This window comes from Siphateles boraxobius, unplaced genomic scaffold (assembly GCF_051911475.1).
Source record: "Siphateles boraxobius isolate OS27281-9 unplaced genomic scaffold, OSU_SipBor_1 77, whole genome shotgun sequence".
Classification (NCBI taxonomy): Eukaryota; Metazoa; Chordata; class Actinopteri; order Cypriniformes; family Leuciscidae; genus Siphateles; species Siphateles boraxobius.
Window position 1 is genome coordinate 16342513 of NW_027509205.1, and position 20120 is coordinate 16362632.

Genomic DNA, 20120 nt, shown 5'->3' on the forward strand with positions numbered 1-20120 from the left:
GCATAGTGTTATCAATGCCAAGGTTTGATGCATGAATTGCTAAAAAATTTATACTGTACCTTGAATGCATTAACACAATGTAAATCGCTTAAAAAAATCTGCCAAATGCATAATTGCAGTGTAAATTGAGTCTTTATTGCAAAATAACGTTTAATTGATTAACTGATCATATTCAATATTCAAATGAAGTGTAAAATACCCAAACATATTTTAATTTAAATAATCTGGTATTGCTTATTCTTTTTTTAAAGTATAAACATAATCAGATTTGAAGGTGTTTATTGGTACTATTGACATTGCAGTTAAAAGAAAAAAAATAAAGCCATGTTCTTTCCAATTAGTTTTACCCATAAATACATTTGTTTAACTCAGACAACATTCATAAAGAAAACAAAAGCATACAAAAAAAAATAACCCCAGTCCTTATATTGAAATCCAGTGTCCGGCTTTCTACTACTCAGATTTCTCCCTCTAATTTGGTCCCCTCTAGTCTGAGGTCTGCATCATTCCTGCCCACAGTGAAAAGGCTGACGACAGCAAGCAGAGCGGCCAGCATCATCCCCGCACAGCCTGCAAACATGTGTCTGGTGCCACTGCCAGCCTCACCCGCACCGGCCCCTGACACCTCCCCGTGAAGAGCCAGCAGTCCCAGGCAAGCCAGGAGGTGAAGAGGCAAACGAAACCAAGCCAGCACGGCAGCTCTGCGTTCCATGGGAACCACGCGGCCCTGGAGAAAACTTACCGCCGGGAAATAAAGCCCGCAGGCTAGTTCCAGCAGAAGGAAGGCAAGAAGAGATTCCCTAGGCCGGGGCTGGCCGGGCACAGTGGAGAACGTCAGCATGAAGAAGGCGAAGAAAGCTAGTAGAACGGCTAAGCAGAGCAGGTGACCGGGTTGGAGTCGATAAGGGGCCGACGTGGCCAGTCGGAAAAGCGTGGAGCCGGCCAAGCTGGCCGCCATCAGACTGGAAAAAATGATTCCTAGTGGCGGGCCGTGTGGGTCCAGTACAGGAGTCCAAAGAAAAACAAATATATAGAGAACGCTTTCAAAAAGTGCCTGCACGCCACCCAAAAGCATTACGCGGCGGTCAGACAGCAAGCAGCGCAGGCCGTCCACACAGCCACGCCAGAAACGGGCCCGCGTTGACATTTGCAACTTGGGGGCGTTTAGAGGGTTTAAAAGGGGGGCGTTCTTGTCTCCGTGTGCACCCTCCTGTCTGTCCTCCTGACCCCATTCGGACAGCACAAACCAGGCACAGGCAGCAAGGCTTGGGATCGCCAAAAGAAACGGAGCGACCGGCCCCAGCCCAAGCCATTCGGCAAACAAATTCGCCACCAGCCCGGCACCAACTGCCAGTCCGTGATTCCAATTTGCGACTTTACCGAAGGTAACAGGAATCCATTCTTTGGGAAAATCATGGACGTCAACGTGACCATGCACATACCAGGCCTCAAACGTGGTGGATAGCAGAGAGGTGGACAGGCCTCCTAGAACACGTCCTAGTATGAGCACAAAATAGTCTTGTGACAGCTTGGTAAAGCAGCATATAGAATAGGCCAGGCAGAAGAGGAGACACGTCTGTCTTCGGCCAAGAAACTGTGGTAGCCAGCCGGCCACTGGGGCAAATAGCACGCAAGAAGCCAGACCGAATACATATAGGATGGCGATCTGAGACTCCAGGAAGTTGTAATGTCGATACAGTTTATATAGGTAAGGTCCCTGCAGCCAGTCTGCCCATAGGGCCAGGAGATACGCCTTCAGAAAGAGCTTTTGAAAACGCTGGAATGCCGGATTGGCGACAGCTGTCTGTGTGGCCTGGAATGAGGTGAGACGACGGGCTGCAATCTCTAAAGCCACGCACAGTCCTGCCAAAACTATAAATGCCAGGTATGCTGTCACAAACATGATGAACAAAAGTTTTCAGGTGACTGGAGAAATCCTAAATAATCCTAGATCGTCATCCTCCTGCAGCTCTTGGTGCAGTGAAATCTATAGTTCATCTGAGGAAAGAGAAAATTTAAAAATTATGTAAGCAGTGCACTATATAGACCATAAATGTTAATAAAGATGGTTTTGTACCAAAACAATTCTTACCAAAAATGACATTCTTCATCGTGCGACTTCTGGATGAACCCAATGGAGAAATCATCATGTCAGACTGACAGCTTGACTTCTGAAATGAGCCACATGGTTACTATCAATGCATTATAGATAGATAGATAGATAGATAGATAGATAGATAGATAGATAGATAGATAGATAGATAGATAGATAGATAGATAGACTTAAATACACCTACCTTACTCTTAACATTGTCCAAAAGAGTATGCAAAGTCTTCGCTTATTGGGAGATAAAATACCTTTTCTATGCCATGATTTCAGACGATTTTACAGCATAAATGTCTCCAATATTTGCCTATCTGCTCTACAATATCCGTGTGTGTTTCCGGGTTACTCAAACATAATGACGCAAAATACACGAAGGACGTCTTTGCGTAGCTTATAAATATTAATGACGTATTACGGCGTTCAACCCAGTAAGGTTCTCTGATTGGTTACAAAGCAGAAGTTAGCAACGAATAATTAGCCAGAGCAGAATAAACGAATTCTTCTGTTGTCAGAGATTGACTGACAATATTAATCACGGTATGTAGCAGGACGCTTTAATCAAGTTTACCAAGCAACGTTGAATTAAGCGTAAATGAAACGTAAGAATGAGTATATTCATTTTCTTAAATTGAAATGTCATTTCGCTACTGTGGGTGGCCACACGATGTCAATATAACACCGTTTACTATGTTAAGCAATGTCTTGAATAATTTTATGGATGATATCTCTAATGGCTCTCAGATTAGCTAAAGACAACACAATACCACTAAAATATGACAGCTTCTACAAAGAAGTTTTTAAAGCATAAGAATAATGATAAAAAAAAAATAATCTGGCTACATGTATGTGTTTTAACTGATTCTGTTAGAAATAAAGACTAAATAGCCTATGTATGATTTCCCAGTGTCCTGAATTAAAGTGGATTAACTCGGTTTGAAAACCAAAATGTGACTGACAGTTTCAGGCCAGTTAAAATTATTTCTGCATCACTTTAAAAAGCTCCTGACATAAAGTCTACTGAGGAAAAACATGACAACCATTAATGGTTTGTCTACTTATTTATCTTTAGAAAGAATAAAGCATGCATTGATGCTGCAATATGTAACATCTGGCAAAGCTCACCAAGCTGCATTTATTTGATCAAACATATACTGTAGTAAAAAATAATATATTATTGCCATTTAAAATAGCTGTTTTCTATTTTAATATATTTTAAAATAAAATGCATTTATGTGATGCAAAGCTGAATTTTCAGCATCATTACTCCACTCTTCAGTGTCACATGATCCTTCAGAAATCATTCTAATATGCTGATTTAGCGCTTGAGACACATTTCTTATTATTATCAATGCTGAAAACAGTTTTTGCTGCTTAATATTTTTTTGTGGATACTCTGATATATTACCAGTTTGAGGCAAGTAAGATTTGGGGATGCATAAAAAAGTGAAATTTTAGACATTTATAATATTACAAACATTTCTATTTCTTAATTAATGCTGTTCATTGAAAAAAAAAAGGTATAATGTTTTCCAAAAAAAATGTAAGCGGCAAAAACTATTTTCAACAATAATAACCATTTAGCACCAAAAAATAACTGTTTTTACTGTTTTGCTGTATTTTTAACAACTAAATGTCACAGGTAGTGTGTGTATAGCTTTAAAAAACAAACCAGACATCATCAGAATAGATAATCTTGTATTTATATTGGTTCTACAGAAGAAAACAATTTACAAAATATACATTTCTATTGAATAACATAACTTTATCAGCCAAAATAAAAATCAACTTAACTGATCAAATCAACCACATGGCAGGCAGTCCAAAATGCCTTCTTGACATGGTTTGTGATCTCAGTAAATGCTGTACAGACACTGTGCTGGTGCCAGAAGTTCAGGGGCTCGTTCTCACAACACATAGATAAACAGTCCATTTCTTACAAGGCACCAGACGCCCCCGTCTCATTCAAACACACGACTGCGAATCCCTCATTCTCTGAACAGGCAGTCAAATCAATGTAACTGTGCAGTATTTTCAGTAAACAACAAAACATAACATGCATAGGAGAGAATGCTGGTTGTGTATCCTTAGATTTAGATATATTCTTAAAGGAGAATGTATGGAAATATACTTTGACATACTGCATTCAGCTTGATGATGATAATAAAAAACCAAACAAACAAATATGACAGCTTTATCTAATCTCAAAAGTTAAAATGTTACAGTTGTTTCTTTTATTTTTTTAAAAAACTTAAATGTTTGTTGCAGATACAGTAAATCTCCTGTAGTTAAATGTATTCTTTATCGTCTCAAACTAAAGTTTTAATGTGATGTAAGTGTATAAGTGATATCTATGACTTATGTACATGGTATTTCTGTCCCTTTCTCAAACACACAGGCACATACACTTAAACAATTGGCTTTAAATTGTCCCTAAAATTACATTTCTACTGTATACATGGTCTACTTGACTAAAGACTGTGTATTTCACTTTGCAGGCAGTAAAAAGAAATGACCCGTTTTTTTGTTTGTTTTTTTTGGTCTTCAAAAGTTCTGTGGTAAGCTTATTTATAATGATATGACTGGCAAAACTTCCCCTCGGATAAATATAATCAACATTGTTCTCCAGGCGAGCTGAATAAAAGGGCAATGCGTGTATGAAAATTATCCATGGAAGCTTAAATGAAGATATAGTCTTGTTTAGAGCTTGCTGAGAGCCATCTGTTTATTGTGTTCCTCATTAACAAGCATCATAACCAATGGCTCCAATGGGAACACGCTCAACGTCTCCCCCTAAAATGAGCAGTCTTTCTCTTAACCAGAAAAGGTGTTCTCTGATTGGCCAGTGTTGGCCTTTGTTTGAGTTCCAGCTGCAGCGACTGATAGCTCAGGGATCGATACGGAAGGCCAGCAGCTTGTCGGAGTGAAGGTTGTTGAGGGTGCGCAGGTCTGGAAGACGCAGGAGCAGTTTGGGAAAGAGGGAGTTGTCGTCGGGACGGCGACGGTTGACTAAGGTGCGCAGCGCTCGGAGGAGTCCTTCCTGTAACTGTTCGACAGCCATAAAATCCAAAATGCCAGAGCAATCTGTGGATAAATGAAAAACCATTTATTATCCAAAACCAAAAGAAAAATTATAAATATTTAAAATAAATTATAAAAGATTATAAATAAATTGTGTATATATAGTCATAATATCTGTTACCTATAAATAAGATTTTTCAAATTTATTGCTATTCAATATTGTATATTTAATTATACAGTAGATGCATATATTTGGTTGATTGGGATTTTTAGAGTTTTACTTGATTTTTTTGTTTTTTTTTAAATTTTTATTACATTTTTTGTCTGTTTTTTTTCTCCATACAATGAAAGTCAGTGGGGTTCAGTGTTGTTTTTATTTTATAGATAGAAAACTGTTGACAAATTCTCCAAAATATTTTCTTTTGTGTTCTGTAAAAGAAAGAAATGTATACCGGTTTGGAACTGAATGAAAAATGTGTTATAACAGTTATTTTACAATAAAAATTTTGGCTTATTTATCTGACATTTTTGGGTTATAGGCTAGATCATAAATAATAATGATCTTAATATTGCATTTAATACGCATCGCTATTATAAATAATTAGTTCAAATCGTTAATACTAAGCATGAGAATGATTATATACTGTCTTTCCCACTGAAAGCATACCCTGTGATTCATACCATAGCAAATAGCACTAATTAACTAATGACTCTGATTGCAGTGTTGCTCTCACCTGCAGAAACCAGCACCACAGCCATGAAGAGTGCCAGCTCATCTGACTCCAGGCCCAGACAGCTCAGCTTGGAACTGAACTCAAACATGGCGTCCAGCAAGGAGCCCATACCCAGACCCCTAAGGGTGCCCAGCGGGTATGTTTGCCCATTCAGAAAAGTCAGTGATCGTTCTTTATGGTTGAACAGTGAGCAAAACCTCACCATAAGAACCTGCAAAAGGCAACAAAATAAGATGGAAGTGAAAAGACTGACCCAGATGATATGTGCATTTTTAAAAAGACAACAACAAGTTAGCATTTAGGTTGATGTCCCTAAGGGGCTTAACACTGCACCACACATTGCTGTGTTTGTTTTGAGTGATTTGACAGGTCAACCTTTGGCTTAACCAATGGCATGAGTTTGAATTAGGACGAATTGGGAAATCTGTTTGGGTAGTGCTCTTTAATAGCAATAAAAGGGATGTAAAAGGTCAGGGGAATTAAAGGGGTTATGTAATCAGTACCTGGAAAGTGCCTGCTTTGAGCAACATGACTTGATCATGCTGGCAGAGCTCCTGGAAGCCTGGAATGCCCTTTGCGAATTCGACCACTTCACGTACAGCCGGCGTGAAGCACTGTGAGAAAGACTCCCACACCTGCTGACTGGAGACGCCAGGTGCTGACACGGGGCATGCGTTCAGTGGACAGGCCTGTGAGAGAGGCAGCATAGACTTTTTTTTTAGCACATATGCTTAATTCATTGGTATATTCTTGTATTTTGATCTTAAATTATACTTAAACGTAATATTCGTGCTATAATGAAACATTCTCATTTTATAAATCCAGTGCTGGGTAGTAACTGATTATATATACACTGGGTTACGTAATCAGATTCCAAAAAATAAATACTTGTAATTAGATTATTATATTTGAAAATACTCTTAATCAGATTATTGTTATTTTTATATTAGTTACATGATTAATGAATATTCAGAAAATGGCAGTAAATTATTCATAATTCATTGATTCTCCCCAATTCTTTTTTTTAATCTTTTTAATTTTCTATTCAAAAAAATATGATTGCTTATCTATGTTCGCAATGTTTTGTGGAATTGCACACACAGGCCAGTCACTAGTCAATATTTAATCTTTTTGTGTGTGTGTGTGTGTGTGTGTGTGTGTGTGTGTGTGTGTGTGTGTGTGTGTGTGTGTGTGTGTGTGTGTGTGTGTGTGTGTGTTTTCTTTTAATTTAACATATATAATATTTAAAGGGATAGTTCACCCAAAGATTTTCAATTTAGGAATCCCATTTAGTTCCTTCACAAACCCCAATTCAGGAAACCCTGACATAATGTAACGTTTAATGCACTTTATGTTGTTGATTACAAAAAATGCCATAAATATTAATTCTCTTTGTATTTTTATATCAATACTGTACAAGATTAAACTAAGCTAAACTTATTAAACAAGTTAGGACAAAAGTCATCTAAAAGTAATCTAAAAGTAGCCAGATTATATTACCTAAAATGTGTAATGTAATAGAATTACATAACTACAATTTTCATGATGAAATCTGAATTCAGTAATGGGCTCGATTTTGTAAGTAATCTACCAAGTACTGTAAAACATTCCTCACCAGCACTTTGGAGCCAGCAGCCAACTTGAAAGGACACGAGGCCTGGCTTTGGGACTCTCCGGCCACGTAGCTGTTGTAATCGGCGTGAGTGGGTTGTGAGGGCAGGCTAACACTAGACTGGGAGTGATTTTGGCCGAATGAAGGCGCGTAGCTGTACCGACTGTTGTCCACCAATGAGACCGGGCATTTGCTGTCGCTGGAATCAACTGGGCAGCTAGGCGGTGCTGAGAAGCTTTCATGGGTAGTTGCGTGGTACCCTGCGAGAGGGTTTGCATGAGGATAGTTGCTGTCCTGAGAAGGGCTGTTTTGAAAGGTGCTCGTTCCGCTGTTGCCCGCACGCTTGTGGTCCTGCGTGTTTGTGAAGATGTTCTGGTAGGCTCGGGATAAAGCACCAATAGCCTCTTTGGATTGGTTCTCGCTGGGGCTGGGAGGAGGTTCACGTGGTGGGGAGGTTTCCATGCCCATGGTGGAAGATTCGTTGAGGCTGTTCATGTAGCTCTGCATCTCATCCAAAAGCCGCTGCTTCTCTCGTTTAGGGATGCGGCCGAAACGCACAGCTAGGGGTCAGAGAGAGAAACAATAGGTTTAAAGACATTAAGTCGCAGGTTTCTTTCTTAATAAATTCATTTGCCATTATTATGCCTACTTCATCTGTGCATTTTATTTTAAAGAAAATGTTTTATCATAATGCAATAATTTTTTTAACTTCGGAATAATGTAATTTAAAGAGATAGTTTACCCAAAATTGAATTGGAAAGTCAGCTACTCATGTTGTTTCAAACCCTGTATGACTTTCTTTCTTTTGTAAAACACAAAACAAGGTATTTTGGAGATTTTCCAACTGTTTTTGTCCATACAAGGAAAGTCAGTGAGGTCCAAAACAACATTGAACATTAATTAATGTAAAATAAATTAATTGTATGAACAAAAAAAAACACTTTTTTCCCCCCTTTTTTTTTTTACAAAGTATCTTCTTTCATATTTAACAGTCAGGTTGAGTAAATAATGACATAATTTTCATTTGTGGGTGTACTATCCCTTTAAATGCATTGTGAATTTTCATTTCATGTTGTCTTTATTTTTGAGACTTAATAAATATCTGGGATGTATTAAAGACAATTCATCTGAAATCGAGGGGTCCTATGCAAATGACTGATAAACCAGGACATTAAGAGATCCTGCTTATTAGTAATCAAAATGTCCATGACACATTTCTTTTATAATAAAATGCATGTTGCTACCAGAAATAACCTAGTGTGAAAAAATAAATGAAATATTGACTGAAGATTGCTTTGGAAGTTTTTGAATAGCACAGCCACCATGTAAGAGACAACTCACTATCCAGTACTGACAACGGTATGATGAATTTTTGGTCATCGTGGTGTAAAATATGAATGAACATTAAATGCGTCAGTGTTGTTTTCTATGCTTTTACATCTTTTAAAATCCCCTCACTTATTTCTCCATCACCACCCCTCTGTTAAAAATCTGTCAGCTGTTGAGTCTAAAAATAGCACCATTGCAACAATGTGTTAACTCCCCCCACTCTTCAACTCTCTCTCTGTCACTACCTCCCCTTCCTATCTTCATCCCTATGCTACTCTCACTCCTCTCTGAAGCTGTAAGTAGGGCAGTGGGTCAGGCAGAACTTGATGACAATGCCACGGTAATTGGGAGAGAAACTAATGATTGTGATAAGGAAAGGAGAAGAGAAGAGAAGAAAAGAAAAGAACAGAAAAGAGAATAATACGTCATTTGCCAGATTGAGGTGACAGTAGACGTAAGGGTTTGTGGTCTATACTGGTTTTACCAGATGTGAGAAGGATGCTCAATATATCATATAAGTATCACAACACCTGTAAATGAGAAAATGAGCCAAGAACAGGGGGAAACATCTGTTTAGCTTTCTGTAACAACATGCATTGGTTGTGTGCATTACCCTTCAGCATGATAAATATGGTTAAATACACCATTCAGAATTCAATTAAAAATACCTGTTGAATTGCAATTCAATTTCTGAATTTCAGCTCAGTCAGAATTTGGGAAGTAAACAAGATACAGAAATTTGCACTTCAAATTTGAATCTTCAAACAAATAACTATGACTAATTTTAACTAGAAGAGCAAAGTTAAAACTTTAAATGTTGATTTGACAAAGCCTTACTTTAAAATTATTTTAAAAGTTTATGGCAACACTTCATTTCCCAGAATGCATTGCCTCTTGAATTTCTTTCAGGTGCAATTCAGTAAATTCCTATTCCTGTCATCCAGTTAAAATTCCAATTCAACCTCCTGTGGGGTGTGGCCAATTCAAATTCCAACACAACAAATCTGAATTTAACTTGAACTTGAACCAGAATTCGGTTTAAAATGTTGGTATGAATCTGATATCAAAACAACAAAGGTTCATCCTCTGCAAAACAATGTGTGATATATGGCGCTTTTCCACTGCATGGTACGACTCGGCTCGGCACGGCACGGCTCGGTTCGCTTTAGCTCGGTTTGCTTTTTCCACTGCAGTTCGTACCGCTTCAAAGTGGGTGGGATTACGACTGATAGTTTATCAGCTCCTCGGCAACGTCTAAACTTCGTCCACTTGACCACGATTCAGCAATTTATTTTTTGGACGTTTTTTTTCTTTCTTTTTTCTTCAAGCAAGTAAAGCAAGTAGTTTTAAAACAGGTGCTACAGCGGTGGCTGTTACTGGCTATTTAAATCTAGCGGGTTTGATGCCTTGCAAATACAATGACGCTGGTAGTGACGATTCTGTCTGACCAATCAGTTATCTGCAGTGTTTTCACGTCACATTTTAGTATCGGTACGGTACGCTTGGAACCTCAACAGAGGTGGTACCATTTAAAGCGAGCCGAGCCGTACAGTACCATGCAGTGGAAAAGCGCCACAAAGTGAACCGTACCGAGCCGAGCCGTACCGTACCATGCAGTGGAAAAGCGCCAAAGCGTACCGTACCGAACTGTGCCGTACCGTACCATGCAGTGGAAAAGTACCAATATAGCTGCACTGATTACTTGTCTGCGCAAAGGCAAGATCATAGCGGAAGTGAAACCATGCCGGCCCATCGTGTCAAACCAAACATCTGTTTGTATAACACAACCAAAATTAAACAACTGACTGAAGTGAAGTGAAATCAGGGCGTCTTCTTTATTGTGGCATTTGAGGCAGTTAAATGAGGTTTTCCTGTTTGTGCATGATAACCCGTCAGAGAAACAGGTTTCTAGGTTGTGGGCTCTAGCACTTTCAAGAACCATGTTAAAAATGACTGTTTACCTCCCTCACTTTGCACCCAATGGACTCGTTTCTGTTGGTGCCCTCTTAGAACAACATCCAGTGCAATCCTTGATCAATTGCCAACCCTACACTGTCACGCACATCTGCTGGTAAACACTGCATGAAATGCCACTGAGAACCTGACAGAAGTCAAACCCAGCTTAAATAGGTCACAATGTACTAGTATAATATGGGTGCCAGTTTATTTTGCTACATTTCTTGAAATTTTCATCATATTTATTTATTCCAGTGTTTTTAAAGTTAAATCACAGCCGAAGGCAAATGGATGAGGCATTGTTCTTCAGAAGAGTTCACATGTGTGTCTTTTTCTGCATCCCTTGCTTAATTTTTGCTGCAGAACAACATTAATTGCTGAGGAAGTTATAAGGGCATGAGCGAGGTAATCAAGTCGCCCGTGTTCCAATTTTCTCAAAATAATTCCTGTATTTGCTGCAGTTTTCCAGATGACAGATAGCTTCAGGGACTGCGTGACTCCATCCCTCATAAATCATTGTCTCTAGGAGGGATTGGGAGGCAGAGCTTAGGGAACGTGTGAGGGGGAAGGGTAAACCGATGGAGAGAAGGAAGCGAGAAAAAGGAGGGACCACAAAGGGCCAAGCTAGAGATGGAAATGAGTGCACAGCCAAACTAAAAGAAACGTGCTTTCTTGAAAGTTACCAATGGTGCAAGTCTAAAAGAGGAAAGTAGGTTGAAGGGGGCGGGTGTGGTGCTGGCCTGAAGAATGAGATGAAAGTACGACTTTCCGCTATTTGTCATATGTCAGTGACCTGATAACCTCCTAAAATTCTTACCGTCGCGGGACATGCCAACAGACAGGCATTTTTTGAAGCGGCAGTGTTGGCAGCGGTTGCGGTTCATGCGCATTATCAGGCAGTTCTCGTTCTTCACACACATCTTGTAGTTAATGTTCTGCTGAATGCTACGGCGGAAAAAGCCCTGCAAAAATGAAAGACAAACATTATAATAAACCACAATCCTAGAAAAGACTTATGTACAGTATGTTTATTTTATCAGAGGCTCATTATGTCTTACCTTGCAGCCTTCACATGCGTGGACACCATAGTGGAACCCTGATGCAATATCTCCACAGACTTTACAAAGGAGCACCATGCCTCCTGTTTCTGCTCAGATAAAAATAGAAACATGGAGAGAATGAGGTCAGGATGTAAAAGAACACAAAGAAGGTGTCCTAAATAATAGGGACTCATTATTCTTTTGTGAAAGAAGATGCTGACTGAGTGTGTTGCGGGTATTAAAAAGGGAAAATACTTACTGGTGAACGTGCCAGTGAATCCACAAGGCCTTTTACCGGCGATTGGATGGGAGTAGCTGTGCGGGTTTGATCCTGCCGTGGAGTTATTGTAGATTTCAGGGAACTGAAAGACCCGTTTTGGAGAAGGTGGCGATCCAATACTTCCTTGCTGCTTGAGTGCCCCAATCTCAGTGAAGGTGACCTCCTCTGGTGAAGAGGGCTGGGAGTGGGAAGATGGAGACTGGGTTTGATAGCCACTAGATGGGCTTCCTGGGCTTGGACAGGCACTGCCATTGGTACCAGCGTAGAGTATCACACTCCCTGTAGAAACACAAAAGTATATAAAGCCCTTGACTGAATGTTTTTTTTTTAAATCGAACTTTAGTCAATCGCATAAATTATAAATGAATTTAAACTGATTCTTTAAAACACCTTGGCTTTAAACATGTCAAATCCCTTATCAAAAGTTAGGGTTAATTGTTCTGTCATGACAACTCTCAGAGAGTTTGGCATGGTAATAATGTTAATGTGTTTGGTCTTGGTGGAATAGATCTGTTACGCAGCTGCTGCTGCTGCTGCTGCTGCAGAACAAGTACGGGACTTGCCACTGCCAATACAGATAACATGCTTCTATGAGCAAGAAAGACATGCTGCTGCTGGACAAGCATTCAAGAATCACCCCCATAGCAGATCTATACAGGTGGAGCTGGGGAGGTGGAGAGTTTCTGAAAGCGTGCCGCAAACTGCTACAGCAAACAATAGGCAAGAATTAGAATGTTATGCAGCAAGCACATTGCCTACCAATTCAGTGGGAACCAATCAGCTGTGCCCTAGATGATTTAATTGCAAGCAGATAGGGTTAAGGACTTATGAGCCTCTGCCTAGAGTTTCATGACAGAACTTGTTTTTTCACGAGTCCCAATTCAGGTTGTTGCATTGGCTAATTTGCAAATCAAATCAAATTCGATTCAGTCCGAGTCGTTTGTGTTTCGACTTAACTGATTGACTGAAAATCTCTGATTCAAATACTGGCAACAATATCGCGTGCCTCTGGTCATCTGTCAGGTAAATATGGTCATTGTATGCAAATTATTTTATATAAAAAATGCTTACAGCACCTTTCAGAAGGAGATTATGTAGGCTAATAATCTAACTGACTGGGGGTGAGTGATGGTCCCTCAGTCAGAACGATCTCAAGCGCTAAAAATAGTGACGGCTGCACAGCAACAGTGCAAGTGCAACGTTCCCGTTTGATGATATAACCCAGGATGTGTTGTATGTTTTGGTTTTAATATACATTTTTATTTGGCATAGCCTAGCCTAATAGCCTAATAAAATGGTATCTTAAATAAAACCGTTGGCTTGTTTTATTTTCATTTCCCCGCAGGTTTCAGGTTTTCTCCCTCTGATTTTCTGCACATCCTCTCCGGTCATGCGCGCAGGATGAGCTGAGACACGGTCTCACGTGTTCACAAGCTCTCCAGCCTCTCCTCTCCAATAATAGCCCTGGCATAGTGCCCCAACCAAACTCCACAACACCTGACCGCCTCCTCACATGGATTCCTGACACCGTTCCTGCCCAAACTAAATCCGCAGTCTCGTGTAAACCGCTACAACAATCGCGAGTCGCGAGCATCAAAAGCATACACAGGGGGCGCGCACCGGAGGATGCCGTGTCAGCTTTGCAATGATGTTACAGTTCCCACACAGATGCATTGCCTGAGAGAACGGGAGTCACGTTTTGTTAGAATGTGCACTGTGGCTTTCTGTTTAACTTTTTAAACAACCCGAGGACACATGTCCACCAAGAGAATGTGATCTAGAGCTGCACTGTTCAAAATGTTTCGGGAATCACTGGCACCATGACTCTTTAACAATGTACAGTAATCCATTAGTGGTTTTCAACAGGCACAATATTTATTCATTATATCATCCTAAACAAAATGGTTTTTGCTTGTGAAAACAATGAGGTTGGCCTTACAACTTTCATTATTTAAGCCAGTAGTTCTAGGTAGTTGCTTACTGTCAAAAGTAAAAATAGCTCATGTTTTGATTCCTATGTTCAAGGCCCCTTTTCAGTCCACGTTTGGGTGATTTTTTGTTATTGTATGGGAATAAACTGTATATAAGATGACTAATGGCAGACATGTTCTCAGGATTCTGCACAATTTGAGTTATCAGTAATATATAGGCTACATGGCAAATTGTGTACTTAGTTTTGAATAACCTTAAATGCTCTAGCACACACCACTAGAATATATTGATTCACACTGACACAAACCAAGAGTGCATTTAATGAGATAGTTGACTCAAAAATTCTCTGAACATTAACTCAACATCATGTTGTTGCAAATGCAAATCTATTTTTAGTTTTTCCCAGTGCAACTATCCACTTTTATTGTGTGTTCCTGATTGATCTCAACATGAGGATGAAAGTAAATGATAAAAAAAATGTAATTTTTAGGTGAACTATGCCTTTAGTACCTACTGTGTACAATGAAAAATAACAATAGGGTACATATTTCCTTAAGCAATTTTCCTCTTACTATCTTTCAATCTGTGTTTTATGGTGTACCCATAATTTGGAACCCTTATGCAGTAAACAAGTTCAAACTACCATCAAATATCTGCCCTGCTCCTTTGTGTGTGTTTTCTCATGCTGCACTCAGTATTTATTTATGCTCAAGTGTTTTCGTGATCCCTCCACATGCACGTGCAGCACTGGGACTTATTATTGACATACTACTGGATTTTACAGCCTTGTGATAGTGAGCCCTACCTGAGCTATGCTACTCAGCCCTGTCCATGCTTAGTAACCCCACCTACATACACAGAAATTCTCACACCTGACACACACAAGGCCACAGAGTTAAAGCGACAATGACATTAAGGATAACAGAACATGCCCCATAATAGTGAGGTGCAGCTGTACTTATTTCAAATGATTGCAAAACAATCTAAAACTTTAATCTGAAAAGGGTAGGTGCGATATAATTTTCTTTGTCCTGCCCTTTATGAAAATAATCATCTTGTAATGAGAGGGACAGTGCAGCAGTTTCTACAAGCTACAGGAGCCATGCACACCACACGTCATTGCAAGTCTGTATAAATTGGGGTCAGTGGAAACACCAGCATTAATTGAAGAATCAGCAGGTCTCTGGCAGCTCTTTGTGAGCTTAGGCAACCCATGCAAACACTAATCTGCTAGTGAGCTGAGACAAGCGTAGAAACGTGAGGACTTTGCAGGGACAATAATTCCCTCCTCCCTGACCTCAAACACTGACATGGTCTCCCTCCCTCCCTCGAGGAAAATAGCTGAAATGCTCTACCTTGCATGACCGCATGCTTTGTGCATTTGACTTCTACATCTTATCTGCATACGTGACGGTTGGGGATGCAAGAAATTTGTGCATATTCCAATTGTATAAGTAAAATTATGCTTTCATTTTTTTAAACACTTTTTGTTTTGAGTAGAAGCATGCAGTTTGTTTGCTATTGAAGGAAATATGCTAACTTATTTATAATATTATTTATTAATTGAGTTAATACAGACAGAACTGTCATTCTAAAGTGGGTCAAAAGTGCATAAATATGGACCATTTAAAGCAAAGAGTTTTCAAATTGAGTAAGAATATTGCATTTTTGTGACAAATTTGTGACAAATATTTTATTTATTATTGTTCATATCTCCTTGCAATGTAGGCCTATATTAAGTAGCCTATAGTTTGTATTTGCATTGAAGTTTTGAGTTTATAGCTTGCTCACATGGTCGACATGCACTATAGAAGCTGCTTTGAAACAATTTAATTGTTTAACAACAGTTTAATTGAATTAAACAAAATTATCTTATAGGGTAGAAAAAGGACACACAATATACTTAATACAAAATAAATATTTTCCATTATGTTTCATATTTTCATAATATGTTCTGGCTTTAGTTGTCTACTATGCTGAGCATTTTGCACACACTATTACTATATGATCATATAGCACCTGTTAGATTTTAGATAGATAATCAAAGTAAAAAGAGGTCCTATGCAATACAAATGTTTAAAAGCCTAACTATAAAATCCTAAACTGCCCTCAAGTAAAACGCTTGAGTAAAAATGTACGTTTGGGTGGGGCATTTCATACAATACAGAATGTTCTCATGCTGTCATGAAGCTGTTTATGCGAGCCGCTCCAAAAAAAAGTTGCATGAGGCGGGAAAACGTGATGAGGCGCTACACTGACAGCATGAAATCGCTGACCCACTGACCAACCTCCCCCTTTCTAGCTTACAAACTGCAACCAAAACATAGAATCACTGAAAGAACGAAGCGGTGAGGGCGGGGGCGTGAAAATCACGCGCCGCACGCGGCTGAAAGAGCGCATGCACGTGAGGACGATTGTAGGCGCGAGGGATGCGTTCAGTGGGAAGATGCGCGCGCCCCTCGCTCCTCTCTTATAACCCAAAAGCTCTATAAAATAGAGCAAGCGGCTATATCGAATGGTGGGGGTGGATGGTCCGTTATCCGGCGTAAATCGCATCTGGAACCTCTAATTCACCTTGTATGAACTGGTGTTAACTGAGTAGCCTATAGACTGAATGTGTGATGTGCATTTAATCACGAACATGTTCCAGAGCGCCAGAAACGTCATAGCCATAATTGTTGCTTTTCACGAAGAATGAAAATAAAGCTTGCCATATAATGAAAATAATTCAAGGCCCTGTTGTTGCACAATAGCTCACATCACATTTTCAGCAGAGATTTCATAAGCGATTTTCTAAAGCATTGGAAGTGAGTAGGTTAGTAAACCAAACCATAATTGCCATAGTTCAACAGTTTTGCATAAGGGACAAAAAGTTGGGGAATAAAATGGTGTAGGCTACCAGCTCCAGTAGTCCTTTTGAAGATGAATGTCGATTTTCTATATATATATCTGATTTAAATCCCTAAATGACTTTTAATGGTCAGGTCAATATTTTTGACCTGAATGACAGCAGTTTATTTTGGTGTTACGTTTGGATACCTGAAAACATTTTTATTGTATAGACTACATCAGAATTGCTCTACTCCCTCCATGTAAATAGAGATGCTACCGACCTTTTATTATTTTTTACCAGTATCAGACTGAATCTGCTTATAGGCTATGAATGTAGATACTCATATTTCAAGTTTCAAATATACTGTACATTAAAATGATTAAGCCTGATTTCACTTGCAGCATGTGAGTGTGAACAGTGTTTTTTTTTTAACGGTTGTGTATATATAGTATAGGTAACAAACATTATCAGTATCTATCAGTCAAAATTGCGATATTGTTGCATTCCTAACACAAATCCATGTGGGTTGGATCTAAACTCAAAGTCACATGTATGAGTTGATGTGTGGCAAGCCCTTTATTTACTTCTGAGTAAATAAATCTGTTTCCTTGTTTCCTGTTGTCTGCCACTCAAAGGTCATGTGTTCGGATGTTATTATTTCCCTGTCTTTAATGACTTTATGCACCATGTTATTGTATTCCTTGTATTCAAACGCAGAGTTGAGAGGGTGCGCCATGCAGGCATGAGACAATGTTTCCATCACCTGTTCTGGAACGTGACTGCAGCTTTTGTAAATGAACCAGCCGTAAATTAACATTGAAGTGGACTTGGTTGACTGAGCCAGCCTGTAATTGGCCCTTGGCTAACCTCGGTAATGAACCACTACCCAAATCAGCTTAACTGGTTAACCTCCTTGGGCGAACGCTATAGTGCACGCTCAAGTAAAGTTAAATGATTAACTTTATGAAATATTGCATTAGTTCCAATGTTCCTCAAGAGCCCACCAACTCTCCCTGAGTGCTGGGACTGTGAAGGATGTCTCTTGACTTTGTTTTTTGTTTTGTTTTTTTGCTTTTCTATTTATATTACATTTGCATAAACAGCTTGTTTTGAATATCTCATATGATTAATGGCCATACTCTGGTTTACACTGGTGAAGTGTGTTCATAAGCCAGAGCCAAGTTTAACAGCCCTCTTATCTCTAGCTTGGACCGTCTACACGTGAGTTTGTTTTCAATGCTATAGCAGGAAGTTGTTAGAACATGCGCGTGTTATTAAGCAGATTCCATGAAAGCAATCACAGAGTTCATGACAGCAGTTACAGCAGTTACTCAAAGTATGGTACTGTTTATCTCCATCATTTATGTGAATCACACAGTAGACTGATACTATAAATAGATGCACTTTGTAGTCTTTATGCTGCACTCATGAGTCTGCCCAGCGCAATCATCAAAGCAAGCCAATACCTTCATGACACATGCTTAGATCATCTATTGCAAACCAGTTTGTATCATATAATTCATCACAACACTGTAAACCCCCTTTCCCTATTAATATAGTTCATATAAAGAACATAAACCCTTCTCTGTTAACTGCATTGTGCATCTAAACAGTTTAATCAGACAAAAGCATAATTACACAGCATGAAAATATGCTTAATTATGAGCTAAGCGTTTGCATGAATTGCCAGAATATTTACAGTAATGATTAATATAACTAAATTTGTTAAGATGCACAGCTATATCAACAAAAAACATTGCCACCAATAATCTATAAATAATAATAATATAGGTCACAATTCAGATTAGGGTCCAATTCTCACTATTAACTAGGACTTTTGCCTCAATAAACTCCTAATTACTGCTTATTAATAGTTAGTAAGGTGGTTGTTAAGTTTAGGTATTGTGTAGGATTAAAGCATGTAGAATATGATCATGCAGAATAAGTGATTAATACGTGCTTTATAAGTACTAATAAACAGCCAATGTAATATGCATGCTAATAAGAAACTAGTTAATCGTGAGAAATGTACCCAAAACTAAAGTGTTATCCCTTATTCAACCTAATCATGCACTGAATTATTTTCATGAATTTATTATTATTTAATATTTTTATTATCATTATTTTTTGGTGTTAAGCACAATTACCAACATAAATACAACCAATGTTATTTTTGTTTTCTTATTTTTCCTATAAAATAATCGTAATATAATAATATGCTATATCAGCAAGTAGAAGAACAAGAAGAAATGTGTTACTTACCAGGACTATCCATCCTTGATAAGCTTTTCAAGATCCTCTGTCTTCGGCAATCTTGTCTTCAAGAAAGTCTGTGTCAGTATGTTGAAGTCTGGTGAAAAAGTCACGAATTGCCAGTGCAGCCCAAAATATCTCTCGCACAGAGCGGAGCGGAGCCAAATAGTCGTTCGAAAATACAATCTGTCACAGGTGTGCAGATACTGCTACCTGTCCTGTGTTCCTCTGTTCCTGAGCTAGTGTGAAGGTCGCTGTAGGTATGCCTAGTGGTAATGTCTCATTGCCATCAGCCTCTCTGTGGGACTGTCAAACTTCACTTCCACTCCTAGCCAAGCACACACCCTTCCACACCCACATAAATCACGTTTTCAGGTGACTGGCAAATGTGACTAGATTTAGGGAAGCCGTCAACCTCTGTTGTTCTCTTTGACGGGGATTTATCTCACTCTAAACGTGCCCATGATCTCATAGCTTTCTCTTTTCCTCTTGATCCCAGCGTGCATGTTCATTGGCGGGATTGGAAGCGGCGAGCTGAGCTGGATGTGCTTATTCGAGCGCGCTACGTGCTGGTAAAGCCACGCTGCATGTGCCCTCCGCATGTGCCTCTGAAAGCGCTGTCCTACTGACACACATATTTTTTTGCAAAACACAGCGTGAGATCAGGGGACATGAGAGGCACGCACATGTACTGCAGGCGGGGCTTTGCGTGACTTCTGCCGCGCGCTTCTTTTAAAATATCTTCCGTCATGTTAATTATGCATGAGTCATGGCATAAAAAACTTGAATTGTATATAAGATGATATAGTCATGTAGACTATTTAAGAAAGTAAAATATAAGATAGGCTACACAATTTAAAAGCATTGTTTTAACCAACAAATGTTGCAATCAATAATTTTTATAATTTTTTTTAAATGTGACAATTGCCCCATAACATCCGACAAAATGCTCTGATCTAAATCAACAATCTAATTTTATTGTATAGCTGATTCCTGCCTGAATCTATGCTAGTGTGGGTTTTGTTG

The 20120-nt window shown here is 39.1% G+C and overlaps 2 protein-coding genes across 4 annotated transcripts; both read right to left on the bottom strand.

The window, feature by feature from the left end:
* Positions 1-113: 113 nt before the first annotated feature.
* Positions 114-2495, bottom strand: slc61a1 (solute carrier family 61 member 1). 3 transcript variants are annotated; one of them, XM_077219069.1, is made up of 3 exons: positions 2298-2495; positions 2093-2171; positions 114-1998 (listed from the first exon to the last, which is right to left on the bottom strand). In XM_077219069.1, the coding sequence occupies exon 3, from the start codon at positions 1901-1903 to the stop codon at positions 458-460; it is 1446 nt and encodes a 481-aa protein (XP_077075184.1). In that variant the 5' UTR covers positions 1904-1998; positions 2093-2171; positions 2298-2495; the 3' UTR covers positions 114-457. The 3 variants fall into 3 exon arrangements, with proteins under 3 accessions (XP_077075184.1, XP_077075186.1, XP_077075185.1); XM_077219071.1 differs by having other exon boundaries at positions 2359-2482; XM_077219070.1 differs by having other exon boundaries at positions 2303-2440.
* Positions 2496-3785: 1290 nt separating this feature from the next.
* nr1d4a (nuclear receptor subfamily 1, group D, member 4a) lies at positions 3786-19805 on the bottom strand. The gene is made up of 8 exons (XM_077218852.1): positions 19104-19805; positions 12056-12355; positions 11815-11903; positions 11574-11718; positions 7475-8031; positions 6363-6548; positions 5860-6070; positions 3786-5188 (listed from the first exon to the last, which is right to left on the bottom strand). Exons 1-8 carry the CDS (start codon positions 19114-19116, stop codon positions 4992-4994), a joined length of 1698 nt encoding a protein of 565 aa, XP_077074967.1. The 5' UTR covers positions 19117-19805; the 3' UTR covers positions 3786-4991.
* Between the last annotated feature and the right edge of the window lie 315 nt (positions 19806-20120).